The sequence below is a fragment of the Filicampus tigris genome, chromosome 1 (genome assembly GCF_054856515.1).
Source record: "Filicampus tigris isolate MCC_2025a chromosome 1, RoL_Ftig_1.0, whole genome shotgun sequence".
NCBI classification, from domain to species: domain Eukaryota; kingdom Metazoa; phylum Chordata; class Actinopteri; order Syngnathiformes; family Syngnathidae; genus Filicampus; species Filicampus tigris.
The window spans coordinates 17,777,036-17,802,959 of record NC_141217.1 but is presented as its reverse complement, the minus strand read 5'-3'; the positions used below and the strand labels follow the sequence as shown (position 1 = coordinate 17,802,959).

At 41.6% G+C, this 25,924-nt stretch overlaps 1 protein-coding gene across 4 annotated transcripts in view; it reads left to right on the top strand.

The window, feature by feature from the left end:
• LOC147153062 (nuclear pore membrane glycoprotein 210-like) overlaps positions 1-25,924 on the top strand; it is a 29,154-nt gene that overhangs the window by 1,000 nt on the left and 2,230 nt on the right. For 2 of the 4 annotated variants that reach the window (XM_086023477.1, XM_086023487.1), the window contains exons 2-32: positions 3,101-3,233; positions 3,317-3,430; positions 3,856-3,892; positions 6,384-6,524; positions 6,645-6,770; positions 6,890-7,045; positions 8,215-8,413; positions 8,961-9,106; positions 10,361-10,579; positions 10,843-11,016; positions 11,133-11,325; positions 11,510-11,616; positions 12,783-12,887; positions 13,196-13,297; positions 13,418-13,546; positions 13,786-13,913; positions 13,993-14,122; positions 14,227-14,289; positions 14,712-14,891; positions 14,972-15,052; positions 15,159-15,290; positions 15,406-15,564; positions 15,824-15,915; positions 15,994-16,168; positions 16,510-16,685; positions 18,945-19,165; positions 19,253-19,389; positions 20,017-20,131; positions 22,933-23,079; positions 23,823-24,073; positions 24,166-24,370. In XM_086023477.1, the coding sequence (XP_085879603.1) occupies positions 6,471-6,524; positions 6,645-6,770; positions 6,890-7,045; positions 8,215-8,413; positions 8,961-9,106; positions 10,361-10,579; positions 10,843-11,016; positions 11,133-11,325; positions 11,510-11,616; positions 12,783-12,887; positions 13,196-13,297; positions 13,418-13,546; positions 13,786-13,913; positions 13,993-14,122; positions 14,227-14,289; positions 14,712-14,891; positions 14,972-15,052; positions 15,159-15,290; positions 15,406-15,564; positions 15,824-15,915; positions 15,994-16,168; positions 16,510-16,685; positions 18,945-19,165; positions 19,253-19,389; positions 20,017-20,131; positions 22,933-23,079; positions 23,823-24,073; positions 24,166-24,370 (4,102 nt within the window). In that variant the 5' untranslated portion in view covers positions 3,101-3,233; positions 3,317-3,430; positions 3,856-3,892; positions 6,384-6,470. Of the gene's footprint in view, positions 1-3,100; positions 3,234-3,316; positions 3,431-3,855; positions 3,893-5,402; positions 5,987-6,264; positions 6,525-6,644; positions 6,771-6,889; positions 7,046-8,214; positions 8,414-8,960; positions 9,107-10,360; positions 10,580-10,842; positions 11,017-11,132; positions 11,326-11,509; positions 11,617-12,782; positions 12,888-13,195; positions 13,298-13,417; positions 13,547-13,785; positions 13,914-13,992; positions 14,123-14,226; positions 14,290-14,711; positions 14,892-14,971; positions 15,053-15,158; positions 15,291-15,405; positions 15,565-15,823; positions 15,916-15,993; positions 16,169-16,509; positions 16,686-18,944; positions 19,166-19,252; positions 19,390-20,016; positions 20,132-22,932; positions 23,080-23,822; positions 24,074-24,165; positions 24,371-25,924 lie in introns of those variants that run through there. The other 2 variants (XM_086023468.1, XM_086023458.1) reach the window with 2 other exon arrangements.

The following is a 25,924-nucleotide window of genomic DNA, read 5'->3' as shown; positions in this document are numbered from 1 at the left end:
GAGGCAAAATTCGTTTGTTGCGGTTTCTATTCATTTTAGTTTCGCTACCAATAAGTCACATTGATTGAGCGGAAATGCAGTTGGCGTTAGTTTTGCTGTCATTAATAGGCGTTTTTCAAAACAGTAGCTGCTCCAAACTTAATATGCCCAAAGTGCTGCTGCCTGTTTCCAGAGTTACACGAATTAACTTCACACTGGAAGCCACTGAGGTCTGCTACAGATGGTGGGGAGTGAAAAAGGTGGTTAAAACTAGAACGTCAACAGCCCATCCATTTGGCTTTTGTACCTTATCTGAAGGGTTAGGGTTAGGGTTAGGGAGTTTGGAAGCCTGCGAAAGGATATACACCACATTGTTCAACACCTCAATACACGGTGAGAGTTGTTTTTGTACAAACCCAGTGATAAAAGTCACTGCCAAAAAGCCCTTATCTCTGTTTTGGCCATGTTAAAAAGGGAAATACTCCTCAAATCCATAGGTGTCAAACTCAAGGCCTGGGGGCCAGATCCGGGCCGGCCCGTGACATCATTTTATGTGGACCGCGAAGGCAAATCACGTGTTGACTTGACATGAGGTATTGCAAACATTTGTTACCAATACCTCTTTTAAAATAAATTGAAAAGAGATTAACCAACCATTTATTGGCTTCTGATTTCAAAACTATCCATCAATTTGTGTATATGTCATCATATAAAGTGATTGTGCATTTCACAGTTGTAATGGCCCTCCGAGGTACACCATAACTATGATGTGGCCCGCAACAAATATGAGTTTGACAGTTTGATTGACGGTGCTGCCCCACACTGAGTCCACATACACACCTCCTGGATAAATATCTAGAATGGAGCGTGTTGGAAAACAGGGCAAAATCATTTTAGTGTCAGGCCTGAAAACAGGACATGCTACAGCGAAGGCTAAAATCCAAGAATTTCTGTATCAAGTAAGATAAAACAAGACTTTTCCAGTACATATATTCAAATGTATTGGCTGGGTGTCAGACAGCCTCGAGGAGTTCCTAGTGTTGTAAGACGACAAGAATTTAAATTGTGGCCTCTGTGTGACCGCAAACCTCCACTGATGGAGGGATCTAAAAATAGCAAGATGGGATAATCATCGGTCCCTACCTGAATTGCAATTTCACACGTATATGGCCGGTATGTCTTAAAATAAAAGTTAACTTGAGTTAACGACTCTCCCTTTCCGCGACAATGGGAAAAGATGCCAATATAGGTGACAAACTGTGAACAAGGAGTGAGAAGGTGTGAAAACGTATACCTTTTTGAAAATAGTGGTACTTGTCAATTACATTCATTTTTGAAGTTTGAAATTAAGTACAGCTTGTAGGCAGTGAAATAAAGCAGACATTAATGCATTTTCCCTCCCAAATTTCCCAAGTGTCTTAAAGTTCTTTCGTATTCTTCTATCAAACTAAGCAAAAGCAGAGTTGGGCACTTGACTCTTTTTTGCCGGTCTGATCGCAATCCTCCATCCTTGACCTGGGTACCCTTCCGGCCTCAACCCCCTGCCTTTATTCATAAAAAATTATCACCCGCCCCCCCCACCCCGTAGAAAAAAAAAAAAAACGTGCATGACGCCACCGCGGGAGATTTGTTAACGGAAGAGGTTTATTTAAAGACCATTAGCTGGCTAATTTACTATTCAAACCCGCTGTGAACACGCTTCGAACATGCTTCAAACGCGTCACTAGTACTTACTCTGCTGTGTGTGCTTACTTCCACTGCGAGCTCTGGGGTTGGTTTTGTCGTATTGTATAATTATTTGGGTCCAACAGACAAGTCTGCAAGCATTCAACAAGTTACTTATTTTCCACACTTCCCCTCCTTCACACTTCCCGGCCTTCAAAGTAAAAGCATGCCAGCAAACCACTATACACAGCAGGTTTGCTACGGCGTATTTAGGCGTAGTGAAGACGAGACAGAAGAAGTGCATGAACTCCACCTTGATGTGCCGGCGTCCAAGTCGGGGGGCATCGCTTCAAAAAGACGACGACAACAATGGATATCTTGCCTGCTACAAGCATGAAGGGACCGAGATGACTAGACGATGCATTTAATTTGATTGTGAAAACGATCTGGAAGGTGGCGGCTAAGGGGAAACGTATGTGAATAGGTTCTTTACACACACATACGTGACATAACATCCACACTGCTGACAAACTAGTTTGCTTTGCAGCAGCAACGAGCTGCATGGTGCATCCTCTCCTCTGGGGGAAATTGTGTGTCATTGCTACATAATAGCACATAATGCGGGCAGCGTGGGATCGGTTCCCGCTTAGTGATGGTGTCTGTGTGTGCAACATAATGGACCGATCAGAGCAGCAACAATTCCTGATGTGTGCATTGCATGTGTTGCAGACCTGTGGCCAATAGCACAATGTGTCGGTTATGTGAATCAATGCGGCAGTTGTCGCTCACGCCGATGCGGGATTAGAAAGAAGCCTAAAAAGAAGCCTTTCACAGAGTAGTCTGAGATGAAATTTGGCCGCCTCACGAGCACATCACACGCATGAGGGCCGATTATTGGGCCGGACTAAAATCCATTTCCGGCCGTCCTTAGCCCAGACCTTTTTTAAAATTTGTCAGCCCCCACCCCAAAAATGGGCTTCCGGCCGGGCCGGAGGGTCCGACCGGTGCGCCCCAGGGACGGACTCCCCAGGTCTGAGCAAAATGTAGTAAATTCCAGGACACTTAACATTCACTTGTGACAATCTTGTTGAAATGGCTCAGTTTTGGGTTGGGGGAGGCAGTCTAGTATTATGCAAATGCAGAGTACAGCTTCCGTTGGCATGACAACCGACTGCTATGCTAATTATCAACTTTTCCCACCTTGAAAGCGGCTAAATATAATTGTATTGCGCCCGGAAGGGCACGTGGCTTAAAAGCTGTGACAAACCATCATGCTCCTGATTCGCTGTGGGCACCCAAATAGATTCGATTATAGCCTCACTGTTTCTGTTTCAGTGGGGTGGTAATGCAGAACAGCTTGCTCACAAACACATTTTCAGAAAGATGCAGATAATTAATGATTAACATGTTTTTTTGATAAAACTGTTACTTTGTTGCTGTGATATTTGTGCTGCAGGGTGTGAATGCAGCTGAGGTGAAACTACTGATTTTAGAGAACATCTTGCTGAGCCCTGCACATGACGTCTACCTGCTGGTCGGAACGTCAATCCGATTCCAAGTCCTGAAGATAAGACAGGGCTCAATAACCGGTAAGACTGCTTAGTGGAGCTTTCCTTTGACTGTCAGGGTTAATCTTGAGATAGTATATTTTTATTTCCTATTGTTTTTCAAGAGCTTTCATTGCCATGTGATCAATATGAACTTGCCGTCGCACGTCTGGATCAAAGAACCTTCACAGTTACAGCTACTCAACTGGGACACATCAATGTCGCGCTCGACCATAAAAGTATCCTTCTGAAATATGCTCGTCTGCATTCCTTTGGGGACTTAATATGCTGGTATGGGTTGTGCCGGACCATAACCTAATGTTTTTAGGTTGCATTGATGGAGCTGTTTGTCTGTTACGCTAGTAGGTCAAGTAAGATGCGAGCAGAGTAGTACAGTATTTTTTATAATTTATTTCCCCCATGTCATATTAAGGTAGGGCATTAACACTCTAGTCAGTAGTCACACACATCATTTCAGCTACAGTATATACAAAGATTATGGTGCAGTGAGTTAGTTGTATAGAAAAGTATGTTTCAGTAAGATGTTTCAAACTCTTCTTCCATGCAGCTGCCTTTTAACTTTGAGTGGCCTGCCCCTCCTTAGGGTTCTGTTTGCCCCAGCTGTACAGTGTCTGGTTCAATTTTCCTTACTACTATTATTCAGGTCTGTTGGGAAGACGTGGTGGAACCTGCCTACTTAGGTGAGTAGTGTCACTCCCGTTTATTTTTGTTTGAAAGTGAAAAGTGAGTGTGAGAAGAGTCTTTTTCAAACCTGTGTATTTCATTTAGGTTTCAAAATTCATCCAGAAAACAGCTGGATTCTGGAAACGGGTCGAGAGTATGATATACTGATTGAAGTACTTGATAAATCTGGCAACAAACTCTACCTGTCTGATGTTAGTAAAGATAAAACCGTCACAATGAAATTAATCCTGGCGACAAACTCCGTGCAACAGGGCCGTGATGTACTTAAGATCTCACCAGTGGTTGGCAAATTAGTTCTCACTTCCAAATCTTCTAGAAAGAACAAAATAAGAGTCCTTTTTCAGATATTACCTAATATCACCTCACGTGGTTGCATTTTGGTCTGTCTTTGTGGATGATATATTGTCATTTTGAAGAAAGTATGGCTTTTACCTAATTGTTACTTAATTATGAATAAGATTAAAGAAATATCATTTTAAATTGTTCATCGGATTTATCCAACTAAGACCTGCATTTAAAATAGTTTGAGAAAGACGTTGATGTGAGTAGCTTCTGTTCTGACTCTCCTGGGACTGTGGTTCATCTATTTTGTCATTGTGCGTATGTATTTTTGTGACAAGTTACATTAAAAAAATAATTAATCCATCAGTTTTAAACAGCGCTTTTCTGGATACTCAAAGACGCTTTACAGTGGACATTGGATACATTGTTCATGCACGCACATTTCCACACTGCTGGTTGAAAACTACATTCTGTCACCACAACTGCCCCGGGACAGTCTGACGGAACGGTGGCTGCCAATATGCGCCAACGGCCCCTCCGACCACCCAGGGGCGGAGCCAGAACGTGGCTAATGGGTGGGTTTGGAAAAATCTGTGTGGGCCTGAATATTTCTCTCACTCAGCACAATCCCCCTGTCTCAGCACATCGTATATTCAAATAAAATGACAAACTGAATAATATGAAGTTCAGATCTTCCTTAGACAACCGCAATTATGCCATTCTTAATAATTAATAAAATTTAAAAAAACACAACGAAACATAAATTCAAAAATAATTTAATAATAATTGCCTAAAAAAGTATATATATTTCTTTCATGAATCCCACTGGGTGGGCAGTCTGTCAATCTGGGTGGGCCTACCATGCCCACCCATGGCTCCGCCGCTGCGACCACCACACAAAAGATTCACAGTCATACACTAGTCTGAGTGACACTGGACGCAAGGTTGGTGAAGTGTCTTGCCCAAGGATACAACGACACATGCACTTGGACAGAGCGGGATTCGAACAGCCAACCCTTCGGTTACTGGACGACCATCCCTACCTCCTGATCCTGAGTTTTGGGTTATTTCGGAAATATGGACTTTTCAAATCAAATGTGTATTTGATGAATCCGCTTATAATATATTTATATAAGTACATAAAAGCAGGTTTATACGAAGGAAGCCATGCTTTGTTGCATGCAGGAACGAGTTCAAGCATTATATTGTTTCAATCGGACATTTTCGTCGGCCTGGTTTATACTGGATTATTTTTAAAACAAAAAACAAAACTATCGACTTCTAATGGATCTTGTTTTTGTATAAGTTTACATTGAATATACGTTTCATTATAACCCCTAGCGTTATGTTGTTTTATTTCTATGTAGACTTCATATTTATAAATATTACATGTATTTTGTTCTTTATTGGATATGTTAAATAAAATACAGTATAAATAGCCCCCGCTTTGCTTCCTGCTTCATTCACGACAGCGGGAAAATTAACGGACAGAAAAACGATTAAAAGGTGAAAGGTACTTTCAGTCGAATACCGAAAGTAGCATCCGCCGGTGAGTCACTGATTGTGTAGCGGTACACTCGCGTGACTTGTGTGCGGGCAGCGTGGGATCGGTTCCCGCTTAGTGATGGTGACTGTGTGTGCCCTGCGACTGGCTGGCGACCAGTTCGGGGTGTAGTCTACCTTTCGCCCAGTTCGCCCATTGTCAACTGGGATGGGCTCCAGCACCTCCCCGCGACCCTGTACAGGATAAGCGGTTTGGAAGATGACATGACAGCATCCACCCGTCCTCAAAGCGCAGTGGAAACAACGTGAGTGTGTTGGTTGTTTCTTGGCACGCAGCGATATGTAACAGACAATATCATCAATATCGGCAAGTTTCAAATTCATTGTACTTTGAAAGGTTTTAGTCGCCAACAATAGTTGCACAACATCGAAGCGCTCGAATTTTAATGTTCGTTCATCTTGCATCTATTGCGAACAGGGCAAAGAATTAACCGGACAGTAATTAGTCCGAGATTCACTGCGAGGTCGGAAGTACGTCACGGACCTGATGCCCGTTTCCATACCGTGATGCCAGCTATGTCATAACTTCTTGCTATCAATACACGGTCTATTACAGCTCACAGCTTTACTGTGGCTATTTTTCATACAATGCCGCATAAAGCACAGCTATTCATGTTGCTTTTCTTCCTCTTTTCTTGGCAGAATATCCAGATTGACTCTGTTTTTCCTTTGGAATACTTTGACATTTTGCACTCTTCCCAGAATGGATCTAATCAGAGTGTCAAAGCTATGAAAGACGGCCTTAGTGTCTTTGATGCTACTGTAAAATTTGGGGAGGATGAAGTAAGTTTGGTTTGTACTTGTTCATTTTAATTTCAAAATGGCAAGTGTGTTTAGAACCTGTATTTCTTCCCTAAGAATTCAGTGGCCAGTCAATTCCTGTGTCGTCTGTTCTGCTTTTAGAACGCCGGCGTTCACCCACTCACCAACCCTGTCCACAATGAGCAGGTTAAGCCTATAGTTCTCAGTCCCAGTATTCTCACGTTCCCATGGCAACCCAAGGTCGGCATTTATCAGTACACAATAAAGGTATGAGCAAGATGAAGTGAAGTGAAGTGTTTTGGGCAGTTACCTCAAATACTGACCCATTACCATTCAATGTTGTTGAGAGTTGTATTTGAAGAGTTTTTGCTCAATGCTTTGGATAGGCAACAGGCGGCAGTGGACATTTCAGCTGGTCTTCCTCCAACACAAGTGTGGCCACAGTGACTGTCGAAGGCGTGATGGCGACGGCCAGTCACATTGGTGCCAGCATTGTTAAAGCCCAGGATATCCGCAATCCACTCCACTTTGCAGAGATGAAGGTACAGTGACTCTGCCAGTGTCATTGATAATCCATTTCATTTACTCTTTATCCAATTTCATTCAGAATTGTGGATCTCTATGTAGGTTCATAATTTGTAAAGCGTTAGTTTGACGCGCCGATCTCGATGAACTTGAACTCCATTCGCTTCCCTTGGCTTAGTTCAGTCGAGCAACTAAATCGATCATACAAAAATCAAGAACTAGGCGTATATAAAAATAACCACGATATAAAGAAAGGGGGGGGTAATAAAAGAATCGAGGTTGAGAAAGAAATATATAAAGAGAGAGAGGGAGAGTGAGGGAGAGTGAGGTCAAAAAACTGTGTGGCTCTACTCCGTGTTGCCTGACCGGCTGCATCACATCCATCCAACCCTCCCTCCGCCCACACAGGAACTTAAATAGGTATGCAAGTGATTAAACACTTAAATGTGATCATTTATTTTTTTTCCCAACTTGTTTATAACAAAAAGTCTCCTATCAGAATAAACATAAATAATTGCTTATCCAAATAATGATTTAACTTAAATCGAATTTAGGCTCCTACACTCTAGTCGTTAAATGATGACAATAAAAGTACAGTATACACATCAGCCAGGTGATTTACTACCTTTTTCAAGGAAGTGGTTTTGTGTTTTTGCCTGCATTTACTGCATTTTTATCATAATGAGAACGGATCTACTGAAGATGGATAGAAAACACATGTTATTTTTTTTCTCAACTGAGAAAAGCAGTGTATACTTGTACTTATACATAATTCTTGTATTCAGTGCTAATACAGTGAAATACAGTACAACAATGATTTAACAATATGACAGGTGACACGCTCTTGCCAAACCTGAATATTCAACTAATTTCATTGTTTAAAAACACAGTGCAGCAGTAATCAGATTGCCTTCCTCGATTTAGTCTATTTAGTCTCGATTTAGGCTGACGTGCTAACCAGTCGACCACCGTGCCGCCGTGCATAGAACATATTCTTGACAAAAAAAGGTTGGGGTCGACTTCCCTTTTAGCATAAAAAGAACATCAAAATGTTTTCCATTGTTGTTTTGCTTGTCAAGGTTGTTAGTACAATTACTTAGTGACATTGGAGCTTCATCAACTGAAACTTGTGTAGACTCTCATCCCAGAACTTTGACACTGACTTTGAATAAATGCCTTCCTATAGGTATACGTCGTTGAACCTGTGGCAATGGACTTTGCCCCCTGCCGAGTGGAGGCCCGCGTGGGCATGATTCTCGACCTACCGCTCAGTATATTTGGCCTCCTGGAGGAAAAGGGGATGGAGCGCGTCACGTTGAGTGACTGCTCCCACTTTGACCTGCAGGTTGATGAGGAAACCCAAGGCATCTTTCAGCAGCTTGAAGGCGAGTCTGCAAATGTATGCCGATGTTTCGCAGCTGCTTCAGTGCATAAAAGATTAAATTCTTCCTCTTGTTGCCAGTTGTCTCACTCACAGGAGAATTTCCATCATAAAGCTCACTAACTAATAGATGCTCTTTTATGTTGTTGTTCATTGATCGTTCTGTTTAGTACAGTTTGTCAATGCGAGCTACCACTGGTCACGAGTTGTGCAGCTGGAACAGTCCACTTAGGTGAATCATGCGTTTGCGGGTAAAAGCACAATTTATTTTGCGTCTTCTTAGTCAATTAAATTGTCGGTTGTAGCAGTATGACCATCAATACATTGAATACACCATCGATCTGTGTTTTCGGAAGGACACATTTATGGGGCGTTGAATTTCACATTGTTCTGTATTATAAGAAAGTTTTCTTTAGTTGGATCTCCAATTACTAATTGAAAAAGTAAGTTGGGAGACACTAGTCTTTTGTGTTATAGGGAGGTAAATGAGTGTCTTTGTGAACAATTGCGGGTATTTGAATACTTCCATTTTTCTGTTTCTGCCTTTGCAGGTCGACTGGCTCCAGGCCAAGGCCACTGCAGTGGGGTGAGAGCCATAGGCCTGGCCCCAGGTTACACCACGCTCTCGGTCAACTACACCCATGGCAACGTTCACCTCAGTGCAAAGATCACTATTGCAGCTTATCTTCCCCTCAGCGTAAGTCTTAAAAAAATAATAATTAATGCACGTTGACTCATCTCAAAACCATTCATTTCCTCGTGGGGCAGTTTTTGTTCATCCAACAGCTACCCTGACTCTTTCCCATTGACTGCTACAACACACCAACAGAGTCTAAATGGATCACAAATGATCCCTCAAGCCATTGTTGTGATTGTCTCTTAGTCTTGCCTCAAAGGCCAATTAGCCTTTGTCCTCTAAGCCACTCGTGCACACACCTGCACATTCTTACACACAGCCCGCCCTTACAATTAAGGCAGAAATGGGATGATCAGTGGCTCTTCAACTGCTCCGCTCTTGGGTTTCTTCCAAGCTCTGTGCATTTTGATTATGCATTTTACGCTTGCTAGTCTGATTTATACAAGTACGCTTCTCTGCTGCATAGGAATGAGATGGTCTCAAACTGTTGTAGCGGAATGCAAAATTCAACAGTATGACATGTTTTGATGAGGTGACAAATACCCTAATGTGGAACATTTCAATACTCCTGAAGTACTCACAGATTTGCTCTCGCTGAACGTAATATCCAGTTTACAACAAGCATTTTGATTCGACACTTGCTTGGGGGCATTTTTCTCAAAACTTGTGCAGATTTTATTGTTACTGTTAGTGTTTCTCCGCTTAGTTCTGCAGAGATTGACTCACTTGACTTTCTTGCTTTGTGCTGCTATGTATTTCATTACAGTTCCTCAAATTTAAGTTGGAATTCATGTTTTGATTAAATTAATACCTGATGGTTGTGCTGGGTGATTTGGAAAAAAAAAATCCTCTTTCAAAAAATTGGCACTTTTATATCATAATAATACCACGATACTGATATTTCCAGCTATTTAAAAATTCGAAAACACTATGACTGCATACCTTTTCTCAGTATTTTGAATCAACATTAAAAAGACCTGTATCAGATAATACATTCAGTAGTGCTGCTATATAAAATTAACAAATTACCTAAAAGATAGAGACAGTTGGAGAGAAGTGGCACGATAGATGATATTATCCACAATATATATTGTCATCACTTGTTATTATTATGGCTACTTTGTTGTTGTATGTAAAGTGCTTTGTTACAGCTGTAGCTGTTGTGAAATGCGCGATACAGATAATATTGTATTGGATTGTATCTCGCCCAACGCTACCAGATAGTCTCTTCACATAAATCCTTAAACATAACCAAAGAAACATAATCATATGTGTTAATTACAGTAATTGCCTTAAAACTATGTCATTTGGCAGGCTATTGACCCCGTGTCTGTGGCTGTAGTGACACTGGGTTCCTCCAAAGAGATGCTGTTCGAGGGTGGGCCTCGGCCTTGGGTTCTGGAGCCCTCTAAGTTCTTCTGTGACTTGAAAGCCGAGGATGAGCAAAGTGTGAACCTTAATCTGATGAGCCCACTGTCCCATAATCATGACCAGCACTTGGTCATAGCAACCTGCAGGGCCTTGGGAGAGCAGGTAATTAATTCGTCCATGCCAACTACCGGTAAATAATGTATTGGATGTATAATGTCAGGCATGACTTTTTCTTCTTTTGACTACACAAATAAGTGCTTAACATTCTAGCTTGAAAATTATTTTGTTTGTATACTGCATTGGCCACAGCATCTAATCCGGCAGAAAGTTACTTTGTACAATACGATTCTGATCCCAGAGAAGCAACGTATTAGTCATAGTGAGCCACTGTCAGAGCTTTGTCGTGATCCATCATGATTGTGCAGATGCTGGAGGTGAACGTGAGTAACAAGGCCAGTGTGACCAACCCTGATCCCGCTGTCGAGCGGGCATCTGTAAAGTTTGTTTGCGCTCCTCCGTCACGCCTCACCCTCTTCCCAGTGTACGCCAGTCCACAGCTGGAACTCTCGTGCCCTCTGTTGCAGCAGAACAAATACGTGGTAGGCATGTCATTTCCTCCTCTTTGATTTTCAAATCACCTCAGCATTGTGATGATGGTATTTTTGTGAAATGATCAAATGCTCGAATAATTGATCGAATATTTGTTTTTTTTTAGGTACCAGTTTCAAATTACCGCAAGTCAGTTTTGGACCTTGCCGCTTTTGATCAACAAGGTCGGAAGTTTGACAATTTCAGCTCACTCAACATAGTGTGGGAATCAACCAACGTGTCCCTGGCCTGGATTGAGCCCATCCTACCCATGACACTTCAACTTTTTGAGGATGAAAACAAACAGATGAAATTGCATGGTAAAATTGTCTGTTCTTACAATTTGGTGATATGTTGTATTTTAAGAGGCCTAATCTTCCATGTCTCTTGATGATCTTTTTTGGAAGACGGTATCGCTGAATTGAATGCCCCGACTTTCATTGCTGCAGTTCTTTGATTGAGTTTCTTTATGTAGCAATTTCTTTTCTTTCTCATCTTTAACAGGCCGACAGACCGTCGTCGTGCATCGTCAGTCAGGGATTGCTGCCATCACAGCGACAGCGCTGGATTACCAGCTTTCACATATCAAAGCAGCCAAAGTTCATAGTCGAGTAAGTGTAGAATTTGACAGTTCATCTTATCATTGAGCATTCCGTTTTCTCCCCATGCTGTGACTGTGACCTCCTGGCCTGCGCAGGGTGGTGAAAGATGTTAAAGTGGAAGACAACCCAAACATATTTTTTTCCAGAATATGTTCTATGCAGGCCCACTAGTCTAAAGTAAACACGGCATTCTGATTAATATTGTGTTTGTGGAATATGAGCAATCCACCCGTTTTTAGCTAGCTCAGGGGCGGCCATTTTGTCACTTCCGTCAAATAAAATGACACCACAGTGTCTCGGGGCTCAGGTAACGACCAATCATGGCTCAGTTTCAGAAAACAGGTGAGGCGTGATTGGTTGTTACCTGAGCAACTTCGATGTCATCTTCAGACAAAATGGCCGCCTGCTGAGATGGCTAAAAGTGGGTGCATTTTGCTGCTTAACTTGCATTCCAGAAATGCAATATTAATCAGAATGCCGTATTTCAACTAGTGGGCCTGCATTGAACATATGATGGAAAAAAGTTTTTGGGGTTGACTTCCACTTTGAAAACCTCCTCAGTACATATCCACTATGAACAAATTCTCAAAGCTACGGTGTTGCCTATTCACTTTTAAAGTAGCTGTTTATTATTAAGGCTCCATTTAAAGCTTTCTACCCCAAGGTAATCTGCAGCTGTTAATGTTGGTTGTAAATATGCAGTGATTGCATTGGGCAGGAACTGCTTTGAGGATGGCTACACAAATCATTATCGTTTTCAACAGTTTTGCTTACTTTTCTGGTTTACATCCATTGAGTCATGTTGATATATATCTGTGTTTCTTTTGAATTTTTCTCTACATGAATTGAGCAGCTTCCAATCTGCAGTATGTGGAGCAACTACAGTCATTCGCTTGTATCGCTTGACTGTTGCAATGAATGAGATCTTCCTGCAGATTCAGTCTGGATACATTGTCATTATCTAGTCGTTCATTAGTTTCTCCTCTTTTTTTTTTTTTTTACAAATAATTAAGAGCAGGATCATGCATTTTCCTTTCTTTAGATTGTCAAATGTGTGAACTCTGTGGATTAACTCATTTGCCATTCTTTTTTTTCATATAAACTTATTTTTTCATATACACTTTCATATAAACCTGTGGTGTGCTTTATTCTGTTTCAACTGTTCTTGTGGATAGGTTGACGCGTTTGCCCCTGTGTCAGCGACATTGGAACTCATACTAGTTGAAGATGTCAATGTTTTTCCTGACACATTGACCATGTACAACCACCCAGATGTGCAGGTAAGAAATATGTTTTTATTTTACTGTTTGATTACTGTTAGTCCATACACTTGGTATTAAGTATTGTTTATTTTTGCAAATGGCTTCATCCAAGCTTGTTTAACCCTGCTCATTCTTGTATGGCACATTTAGAGGATAAATACCTTCTAATGAACTTTATAAAAAGATTTTGGTGTGCAATTGTGGTCAGGTTCCGTTTGCTGTGGCATGCTCAACCTTGCAAGTGATCTTAAATTGTGTGATGAAAGTCTTATCGCATTCCAAAATTGAGTCAAGCTCAAAAGTTTTACGTGTGGTTTCCCTTCCAGGGTAACCTTACGCTGCGAGAGGGGTCAGGACACTTTTTTGTCAATACCAGTGTTGAAGACATTGCAGATGTGGTATTGCAGGACACCCAAGGAACAGTTCAGGTGTGTGGGGGGCATCTGGAGTTCAAAAGGAGAGAATTAGGGATGGCAAATAGAAATAATGATAAAGAATGACTCTGTGGCCAATTTGAATTTCTCTTCTGAATTCCTTGATGTCTCCAGGTTGCCCCCATCCGGCCAGGTGTGGTGCAAGTGATGGTTCATGACCTTTGTTTGGCATTCCCATCTACTGCCAAAGCCACGGTGCATGTTTCTGAAACCCTGGAAGTGAATTTGAGAGTGGTCGACAAGGTCAGTTTCCAGTCTGATGATTCCTTATTGTGGTTAATGCCGAAGCTGATCCTTATTTAAAATATAAGAAACACATATTTCATACGTGCCTCCGTGGCACTCAATATGTTTGTTCTGTATGAGTGCTCAACTTTTATTATTCACTGCGTTCACTTGGTCTTCACGTCCTTTGGTTTGCCCTTCCTGTGAACCGAATTGGTGATTTCCCTAATGACTGGCCTCATTTGTCTCATTTACAGGTGGAAATTGGAAAATCAGTGAGATGTTATGTCAGAATGTTGGATGACAACAAGAAGCCTTTCCCAGCCAGCTATTTCCAATTCATGAAATTGAAAGTTAAGGCAGCATCTTCAATCGTCTCATTCATGTAAGTGATGTCAAACTTGATGTGGTGTTGTTAAAAATATCTCAACCTTCATGGACACGCCTTACCGTTCCTTTTACAGACCGGAATCCACAGAACACGACACTGCTGTTTACCTCGTGAAAGGTGTTTCCATTGGCCAGACAAATTTGTCAGCTTTCGTAGTGGATAAAAATGATACAAAGTTTTCATCTACCCCTCAGCAAATTGAGGTATTCTGTTTGTTGACGTTACTTAAGTCATTATTACGACTGCTAGCATGTACTGTACAAACTCTTATGTCAACTTCTTATTTTATTTTATTCTTTCTTATTAGGTATTTCCACGACTCAGACTCATCCCCCGGAAAATGACTCTGCTGATTGGAGCAATGATGCAGGTGTGTTTGCGTGTGCGGTACTGATTCTTACGCTGACAGCAGGCAGCCTCAGTTGAACTTGCCAGAATAGTTCATTTGGTCCACAGTCAGTCTTCCAAAAGGGACCTTTGCCAGGCTTTCTCTGGAAAGCAGCATTAGCCTCAATGCTGTCCTTTCCAGCTCCTCTTTGAGTGCATTGTTGTACTCATTAGAAAGCACTGGCATCGAATCAGAACGCCAGCTAATTGCCCAAAATTACATTGGGTCATACAGTATACCAAAGTGATGTAAAAGGGTTCATCAAACGATGGTTTGCCTCTAATTATGTCATAGTGAATTGAATGGCCATAACTTTTCTGAAATACTTGGACCCTAGTGTTACGTTGCTATAATGTCTTTTGTAAGGAACTCATTTTTCTGTTAAAAAGTACCCCTGTTTCTAGATCGCATCTGAGGGTGGCCCTCAGCCTCAGTCCAATATTCTGTTTTCAATTTCCAATGAGGACATCGCTTCTGTGAACGGCATCGGTCACGTCAAGGGTATGACCATTGGTAACGTCACTGTGACAGGACTCATCCAAGCTGTCGATGCTGGAACTGGCAAGCTGGTTGTTGTGTCGAAGGTAAAAATAAGCGATGTCGTCGTGCAGGTGAGTTTTCTTTTAATAGATGTAATTGCAAATGGCAATTGTTCTTTCTCTAGGATCAAGTGGAAGTCGAGGTTGTGCGTTTGACTGCCATTCAAATTAGAGCACCCATTACACGTATCAAGACGGGAGCGCAGGTACAGTCGTGTGAATGTACATTTTAAGAAATACTCTTTCCAACGGAACAACTATTTTAGAGAATGCTTGCCATTGGCCCTTGGGGCGTCTCATTTCCTTCTGTAGATGCCCGTATATGTGATGGGTTTGACCAACAGTCAAACACCCTTCACGTTTGGTAATGCTCTCCCAGGACTTAGCTTCCACTGGTCCACTAGCAAAAGGGACACCCTGGATGTCCAGTTGAGACACTCTGTGGTATGCTTCTCTTTTATCAGGCTGACTTGCACCTTGCTGTCTCTGCATCTACTGTAGTAGCTACCTTCACAATTGTTCACTATTCATGTTTTACTTGATTTTCCTCAACCCTCAGGCTAATGTGGATCTCAACTCAGAACACAATTTCGGCATGAGTGTGACCGGTCGGACAACAGGGCGGACTGGCCTCAAGGTTGTCCTCAGAGTAGTCGATCCTGGTGTGGGTCAAGTTGCTGGTAATCTTGCAGAGCTCAAAGATGAGATCCAAATCCAGGTGCAACTCAAAAACTGGCCTTGTATTTAGATTTTTTTGAGAGCTACTTACCACAGTGAACCAGCCCCTACTCTCTGCTGCCTCTTTCAAATTCAAACGTCAGAAGCTGCTGAGCAGTGAAGTAATTCAAATTTAGAATATTGTGAAGGGTTAAGACTTCAAATTAAAGACAAATGCACCCAATTTCACAGTGTGTCAGACCATAACTTGTCACTTGTGCCGTAATAATGGTGTTGTCACTACTTTTGCTTTGATCAAGGTCTATGACAAGCTACACATGGTTAATCCCAAAATTGAGGCCGGAGAGATACTCATGACTCCAAACTCAGTGCTCAAACTCCAAACGAACAGGTAAGTTCAGATCTTATTCCTCAGTTAAATACTGTGACAAAATTAATATGTAACTTTATTTGTATTGGTGTGTACCAGAGATGGTGTTGGTGCACTGTCGTACCAGATGCTGAATTACACTGACCAGGTTGCCATCGCACAGGTTGATGATAAGGGCTTCCTCTTCTCTGGCTCACTAACTGGCATTTCATCACTGCTCGTTACTTCACAAGAGTCCTTTGGTGTCAATCAAACTCTCATCATTACAGTAAAGGTCAGTTTGAGAAGCTTCGTGTGACCTGCATTCTGTTTCAAAAGATCTAAATTATGATATGGATTAAATAGCTAAATGTGCTCAAAACAGACTCAGATTTGAATTTGCCTATTAAGTGTCGACAATGATCTGGATACGGCGTCTTTAACGGTTTTCGTTTTTCCAGTGCATGTGCATCAATGTTTACTTGATAGGCTGTCAACATCCATCCACAAACACACCACCTCTGAGTTCTTAATCTCCGACTGTCTGATGTGTGATAAACGGTTGTTCAAAGTCTTGAAGTGACGTTGTCCCTGAAAGGCAACACTCCCTGCTCACCCACCATCCTCACCCCTTAGGTGGTGCCTGTTTCCTATGTGCGCTTCAGTACCAGTCCAGAGTTGCATACGTACACCGGGAAGAACCTGAAAGCCTTCCCTTTGGGCATAGTCCTCACCTTCACCGTTTATTTTCACGCCAACACTGGAGAGGTCCTGCACAGCTCAAACAGCCAACTCACCTTCTCCACGAACAGGTCGGTCTCCACTCTACCTGTCGGTCCCAGTGAATGAGTATTGACTGAGGAGTGTTGTGCCAAATCCACAAGCCACTCAAACCTGTTTGACTGATGAGTCGTATGTACTATGTCAACTGCCAACAACCTTGGATAATTAACATAATTGTTTCATGATGACTTTACCACTGTAATTTTGCTTAATAATGACTTGATTTGATTGATGCATTGGCCCAAATGTAATTTTAATGAAATTCTTAATTAATTATATACTGTACCGGTAAATTCAGTTGAATTGTCACTCTTCATCTCGAATGGCATTCGAGAACATGCACACGCAGGCGAGAAGGGACAGGGTGCACAAATGCTTCTGCATCGCTGAGCTGTGTTTGAGAGGGCTGACACTATTCGATGTCAACGTTTTAGATGTGCCAACAATGAACTTTTTATCATTAGGACCCAATTTCTCGTAAATTTTTGTATGTATTCATCTACATTAGGGCTGCAACCAACAATTACGTGAATAATCTATATAATCTGTCAGTTATTTTGGCAATTAATTGATTACCTCATTCACTGCCAATGACGTATTTATTTGTCTTTTCACAGTCCAGCCAGTCAATCCCAGGAATTTACTTATTCATTTATTTTAAATATTTTTCGAACATTAGGGTAGAAGAGGGTCTTAAAATGTCTGGCAGTGAATGAGTTAATCAGATTTTTAAAAAGTTCATTTCCATCCTTTTGTTATTAAAAAATCATGACATTAATTTATATTTGATGGTGGAGAAAACACACCAACAAATGAATTATGTTTCAATTATTAGTTTGGTCCTTGCCATGTCAGAAAATAGGCAAAAAGACTGAATTTTTCTTTTCAAACTAAGGGTAGATGTGTGTAAATGTTCATTTTTTAATCTGTGTTGATGGAGGACTATGGACTACGAAAATGTAGGAATATTTAAACCAGTTGAGACCCAAATTCTGAGGATTTGGACAATTTTTAAACTAAACAAGGTGTCTAAACAATTGTTCATCAAAATTAATTTTCAATTAATTTCTAATTAATTTAGTCATAAATTACGTGTCAATTAATTCATTCATCGTTGCGCCTCTTACCCTTCATCAACATGTGGTATTCCTGGAAGACTGAAACAAAAATATTTACAATTCAATGCCAGAGCGTTGAGCAGTTAGAAAATTCTTAAAATATAACAATTATTGTTGGGACAATACACTTTTGTCCCGATCCGAAACGAATCCCAATAGTCGGGTTGCGATCCATTATGTATTGCGATACTTTAATATTATAAAAATATATATTTAAAAAACTGAGGCATGTGTTTACAAAGTTTTAACCTAAGTGCCATTTGACATTTATTCAAATGTCACGATTGAAAAAAAATAAAACTAAAAATAGAGGCGGACCGCTGTATAGACCGGTACTATTTTTTCCCCCCGGAAAAAAGGCGAATGACGGACGACAGAAGGGTACCCATGCTGCAGGCGGATGGCAAATAACGGACGCTCGATTTTTAGTAAAATGCCCAGCGCTGTTAAACACTGCAATTAAGGTTTGGAATCATGAGGCAGACACTGGTTGTATTTCACTACATTAATTTACTATGCTTTTCCTTCTACATGGTTTCACAAGGAGTTGTTTCCACCTCATTTATGGAGAGAGTGAGTTAATAAATGAATGGGAGTGTTTGGCAGGGAAGTGAAGTCTGTGAGGGTCTTCTCATCGGTCTTCACGATAAATTGATTCTATTACAGTGCACTCAAGGTGCTGACATTCACTTTTAGGGGAAACCAATCAAAATCAGAGTCATACTAGGCTGATACTCTTGAGACAAAAAGAATAGGCTGTGATTAAATTCTTTTAAAATCTCCAAGAGGCAATCGCATTTGACAGGTATTTCAGCTGGGAGTATTTTCTCCATAGCAGATGCTCTTTAGATGGAGGCAGACATCAAGACATATTTAGTTAAAGAATAGCTTCAACATTGAAACACTACACCGCTTGTTTATTTTTCTAATATTATTGGACACAGATTTATGTGTCAAATACAATCCCAGCACAGCTGTTTTTATTTTTTGAGCCTTGTTATGCCTCATACGTTGACTATTTCCTGATTTTAACTTCATATCGAATCAAATTAGCCATCACAACAGCTTGTCTAAACGCACCGCCGTATCTGGTTTATCACCTGTATAATGATGGCTTTCTTAATTCTGTGCAAAATTTCCAACAATGGTTGTTTTGTTCCCATCTGTCAGGGATGACCTGGTACAGCTCGGGTCTGGGCCTGGTAACCACACTTTGACCGTCAGGACTGTCAACACAGGCCTCACGCTGCTGTCTGTGCACGACAGTGAAAACACTGTTGTGGCAGACTACATTCCGCTTCCTGTGGAGAATGCCATCCAGCCAGGAGAGGCCCACAGGCTGGTGGTGGGGGACGTCATTTGCTTTACTGCTCAGCTGGCTAGTCAAGATGGTGAGAGACTTGAAGAATGTAAATCTGTAAAATCCTCTGAACAGTTTTTCACCTTAAGCACCTTTTTAAATCTACTCTTCTCTGCAGGAGGCCATGGTATTTGGAGCTCCTCAGCCAATGCCGTGCTCCAGGTAGACTCCAAGACTGGTGCAGCTGTAGCCAGAGACTATGGGGCAGCTACCGTGTACTATGACATACCTGGTGTTTTAAAAACATATAGAGAGGTAAAGTATGGTGTCTTGATAGACCATAGCTACTAATTTAGCTGGTATAATTCACTGATATACGTAACGTTAAATGAACCTTTTTAAGGCAAGGCAGTTTTATTTATATAGCACATTTCATACCAAGGCAACTCAATGTGATTCACACAAGCAAAGACACAACCCCGACAATCATTTACAAACAACAGTTAACAACATTCAAAAGCAAAGCAGAGAAAATAAAAGTCATTCACAAAAATTACTAGAATGTACATTGACAACATTTAAAGACATTAACAGAAAAACTTTGAAAACACACGAGAAGCCAGTGAAGTGATTTGACGCCTTTTGGCCTTCAGGACACGTGCTGCTGAATTATCTAATAATTGCTTGAAATGCTTGCATGACGAAGTGGAGAGAAGATTAGTTTGTATTTTATTTTTATATTTTATTTTTGTGCACATCTCTGCTGAGCTGAATGGAACCTGCGTATTTGCATAGATACTTTATCTTATTTTATGTATAATTAAACTGTAAATTCTTTTTCATTTAAATTTGCATCCGACAAGACTAAATTTGAGAAGCTTCTGATTTTATTTGTTCTGGCATGCTAATTGAATTCAATTATTTTGTTCTCCTGAATATTAGGTTGTGGTGGAATCAGCTACAAAGACAGCCGCAATGGCACAGGCCTCACCAGTCAGAATTGGCAAGCCGACTGAAGTTTTACTCACAACCAGAGGACAAGGAACCAACCTCATCGGTACAGAAATGACGCAACTCAGTCAACCTTTTGTCACCACATGTGTCGATAAGCACAAAATCACCAAAGCTAAAATTTAAAAGTATAAATAAACATGAGCTGAAATACAAGTTGGAGCCAATTAAAAAAGCACATTCTTGGACCAAATAGCATTTTTGATGTTTGAACATTAAAACTGTAGATATTTGTCCACTGAATTGTTGCTTTTCATTAATCAACACAAAACAGAACCCCATTCTTCAATGTTAATAGAAACTTGAAGGACCCTTGCTCGAATTAGTAACTGAACGTAAGCATGGTTGACTGTTAATGTGAAAACACGCATAACAATGCTCTCCACTTTGAGCCTCATGGCCAGTGTTCCCTCTAACCGCGTGTGTGCAATTGCGCACTTCTCTCACCCTCTCAGCGCACACGGTAAGGCTTTCGCACACCACACACACACACGTTACAATTCTACAATCATTCCTTCAATTCCGCCCCAGTTTAATCTACAAACAGGACACCACACTATTCCCACATCCCTTCAAGGTTTCAGTAGCGCGACCGAGGGTGTACACGCAGCTGTTCTACTATAGTTTGAAGCATACATTTATACACACACACTCACCACTGTCGAGTAGAGTGACCAGATCCAAACTCACTAGATGTGGGACAGGGAGTATGCGTGTGGGGGACAACGTGGGACGCAGCTGACGGTCGCGACGGACACCAAAAATGCATATGACACAGATTGTCAACTGTTCAGTAGCATAAAATATAATAAACTGTAAAAAAATAACAATCATAGATCTACAAATAAAAACACAGAACACAGAATTGCAGTTGAAATTATTTTCATTTACAAAAATACAACACAAACTGCTAATAAAAGGGTCAATGTCTGAGACTTTAATATCAATAGGATAGGGGCGGAGCCAGAACGTGGCTCATGGGTGGGCCTGGAAAAATATGGGTGGGCCTGAATATTTCTCTCACTGAGCACAATCCTCCTATCCCGACACATCGTATATTCAAATAAAATGACAAACTGAATAATATGAAGTTCAGATCCTCCTTAGACAACCACATTCATGCCATTCTTAATAGACAATACAATTAAAGAACACAACAAAGCACAAATTCAAAAATAATTTCATAATTACAAAAACTTATTAGTATAAAATCTCACTGGGTGGGCAGTCTGTCAATCTGTGTGGGCCTGTGCACACCCAGGCCCACCCATAGCTCCGCCTTTGCAATAGGAGCTCACAATAAAGGCTGAAATTAGTCAGTCTCATCATATCTTGAGGTAGATGCACTTTAACAATAGTCACACACACAATAAAACCTTGTCAAATCTCAAGTCAACATGTAGAGCATGAAGTGCGGTAACAATTTACTACAGTAACAAAGACAATCCAAACAAAGACAGGCTACTACAACTACTGCAATTCAAATTATTTTCAAATTAAACAGCCACAGCATAAAACGAAAATAAAACAAGAAGTATATCAAAAATAGTCAGGAGATAACAATACTGTCACTACGATCAATTCAGTTGTAAACAAATGTGTCCACCATAGCAGCGCTATGCACTTCCAGAAGCAAGGAAAGCACTGATGAAACACTTTCGGTTATGTCCATCACAACTCAAGTCTTTCCCTTTTCTCCATAACAGCACCAGCAGCCACAAAGTTCACAGAAAGCTTTATCTGACTTTATCTGGCTTCACCCACGGACAATGAGTTCCCAGACCTTGTTGTAACTGCGTTTCATTTTCTTTGCAGTCTTCTTACTTTCCTCAGAGTCCTCCATTTTCATTAATTCATCACAAATGTATGGAACGCGTCGCTAAAATGATTGTTTTTGGTAGGCGTATCTTTAAAAACAACAATTGCCTGCATGTTCGGCCGGCTGTTTGATTGACAGCATACCCGTGCCTCTCACAGTCTCGCACGCAGACAGTCACGCCCGCCCGAACACCATACCCTCCCCCTCCCCTCCAAACACACACAGCCCGAGACCCGCCCCCCTAATAGCCTCCACTGTGTGTCGTCTGCTCTCAGCACACAGGCGTTTAATAAAAAACACGATTTTAGATGCACGTTTGAAAATTGGTGCCTGCCGATCAGACATGCGGGACAGCGAGTCAATTGCGGGACACACTAAAAATCATTAAAATGCGGAACAGTCCCGCGCAAATCGGGACATATGGTCACCCTACTGACGAGACGCTGCAGACAACATGCCGACCGCTCCATTCAGGAAATCCAAACATGGGCGTAGTGTACGAGCCACTCAAATGAGGCTCGCTCTCGCATTTCAGAGGCCAGGTGACTAGAAATGTTCGTGCTTTATTAAATGGCATGTTTTCTTTCTTCTTCTTATTATTTATAAAGGGACATTGGGAGCACCTGTGTGCTAAAATAAAAGTAACAAACTAGGGTGGATTTGTATCACAAATATCCATTCAATGAAATATTCTACTTTGATATAAAGATGTATTCAATCATATGTTCTAGTTTGATATATAGGTGTGTGATGGTGTTGCTCACCATGGTCCAAGGAATGCTCAGGAAATTTGTGTGAATGCTCAGACACATGGAAAATTAGAGGGAACATTGCTCATGGCCCTCACTGAAGTGAAAATACAGAATTCACTCAGTTCGGTGTGTTAACTTAAAGTTTCAATTTAGAATATATTTAACAGTGAAATTTATTAAATCAGTCACTCCTTCCACCTTCCATTCTTCATCAAATTCATGTAACCACAGTGTTTATTGTCGCCTTAAGCTTATGCCAGTCTAATTTTCCTGCAGGAACCTGCTCCCCTATCCAGACAGAAGCCGTTGCGCAACTGCAGCCCGAAACCTCTGTCGCTTGCCAGCTCAGCTTTACCAGCGATGCTGTTGATTTCCCTGCAAGCAGCGTCTTTAAAACACACACCATCTTTGATCCCAGCATTGGTATGTCTTTGTCTGAATTTACATTCCCGTGGGGACATCTCATGCCCTACAGTGGGTCTGTAATAAGTTGGAGAATGTATATACAGTATTTATTGAATCAGGTAGGTCAGTTGAGAACCAGTTCTCACTACCGGTAAGTTATATATCACAGTTCAATAAAAAAAATAAAAATAAAAATCTGAGGCTTCAATGTCCTCTCAGTCTTACTGTGTTTGATAGCTTTGACATCAGGGCTCTGTAGAACAAGGTTGTCTTGAACCAAACTTGGGCTGCGTGCTCCGTGTGAGGGCGCAGGTGAATCCAGCTTACAGGCTATAATCAATATCTGCGTGGCCCAAGAAGTATATTTAACAGCAGCTATAAAAGGTGCCAGGTTGATATATTGAGCTGCAGAGGCTCCCTAATGCCTGAAAGCTTGTCTCATTGTGTTTCGGACCCCTCTGAGTAAATCCACAACATGCTCAAAGCGACACCAACTCTTCTAATTCCAAACGAGTTCTAATGGGAACATGTGACTGAAATGACCTTTCACCTTCAAATTCAGAGATGAGAGCAGAGCGGAAATAGATGCACTTGGTAATGTGTTAGGTAAAACCAATGGTCCCTTCCCCGTATCAGTATATTTGTATAATTTCTTCACTTTAAGAACAGTATTGTTTGTCCACAAGCATGTTTATGCTCACACACATTTCTCATCATTCTGTCATCCTCAGCCTCCTGTTGACTTTTTGTCCTTGCCGTAGGCTTGTACACGTGTTCCATGACCTTGCAGCCAATGGCACACCAGTTGAACAGAGTTGTGGGCATGTCCAAGACAAACCTGCTGGTGAAGGCTGGCCTGGAGGGCAGCGCCTTCTCTGGGGAGCAGGTCAGCGCCAGCCTGCCAATAGAGCCCGACTTCTACTCGGACCCGACTGAGCTGATCCTCTCAAACCTGCATCCATCTGCGGAGCTCACAGTCTTCGTTCCAGCTGCTGCCATAGAAGACATGAAGGTCAGGCGCAATGAATTTTTTCCTGAAAATAATGATGCCTTGCTCTGTGTAAGGAAAATGAATATCTTGAAATATATGTCTGTGTTTCTTAGGTGGTCTCCAGTTCTTCCATCATTGATATTCAAGCGTTTGAGGCACCCAGCGGCTTCCCAAGTCTGTCAAAGTACACCATCAGGGCTTTGGACCGCCGAGCGGCTGGCTCCGCTTCCATTACCATCAGCAGTGCCTCCTCGGGTCAGAGTCTCATCATCCCGGTCACTTTGATACAAGAGGCTGAGCCCGGTGCAAATGTGCAAGGTCAGATCTTTTTTGTGGGTTAATGAGAAGTCACAATAAGGTCGAGTAATACCTCAATTTGTTTTTATTCCTGTATGACTCGCATAAGGAAATTCTGAAATATATTGTATAGATGGCATGGTTGTATGCTTGCCCCGCTGCTTGTGCTGTCTCATAGTGACCAACTGCTGTTGTAAAGCCAAAAAAAAGCCAAATGTTCCAGTATGGCCATTTTTTAGGGCAGTTACCATTTGTTCCACGGACATCAATGATGTTCCAGAAATGATGATACGACATGTGCGGTGGAATAACTTGCAGTTTGCAAGTGAGTATCTAAGTAACGCAGCTTACAATTTGGACTCAACCAGCCAACCAATCGAGATAAGGTTTGCTGATGACATCACACCTTCTCAACATTCTATTGTATCTTATTTTGCAGTTTTTATAATCAATTTAGCTTTGCTAAATGATTGTAAAACCTGATATTTCTTGTTATTTGTCATTCTCTGAACTGACACCGCATCATCATATTTAGCAACTAAGTGTCAAGATATTAGAGAGAGACCGGTTTTCTGTTTTTTTTTCCTTGGCCGATACTGATTATTAGTTCAAACCGGAGTTGTTGTTATCCTTTCGGCTTGTCCCCTCAGGGGTCGCCACAGCGAATCAAGTGCACGCACAATTCGCATCATTGATTTGGCAAAGCATTTTTATGCCGGATGCCCTTCCTGACGCAACCCTATTAGCAGGGCACACACACAGACACCATCACTGAGCAGGAATCGATCCCGCGCTGCCCGCACACAACTTGGGCGCGTGTACCACTACACTATCAGTGACTCTTGGGAGGAAACCGGAGAAAAGCCACGCAGGCACGGGGAGAACATGCAAACTCCACACAGGGAGGCCGGGGCGGGGATCGAACCCACGACCTCTGCACTGTGAGGCGGACGTGCTAACCAGTCGACCACCCTAAGCTGAAATCCATTTTCAGTAAAAGGGAAAAAGATTGCCGTCAAAAGTAAAAAAAAAAAAAAAAAACGAATGCAAACTCCAACTCTTAACCTTGTTGAAATGTCTTTGGGCCTCCACACACCAATCCGACGTCGGCTGTCGTGGCCAACTGTCGCATCGGACTAGAAGTCAACACGTCGGACCGGAAAATGACTGAACACACTGCAAAAGCCGACGGAGACACCAACTACTCCGGACCTTTTGAGAGCTAGTACACCCCTTCCCCCTCCATGCCATCGGAGTTAATATATTAAACAATTACGAACGGTTTGTGCATGAAAGTAAACTCAAGTACAAAAATAAATCCTACTTGGTATAACCAGCTGCGTCTCAATAGCTTCCCATAGCTTGCCTTGTATCACTCGATCGGCATAGCTTTTCACGGCGATATTGTGTAACTGCTGTCTTTTATTTTTTGGGGCACTCTCCTGTCCAGCCAGCTATAATATCGATAGAGGAGATGTGAAAAATGAGCGAAGTTGATTTAGTTCTTGAGGAAAAACTTAGATTTTCACCGTTTGTCCGCATTTGTCACTTCCCGTTTTGATCCAGATTCACTAG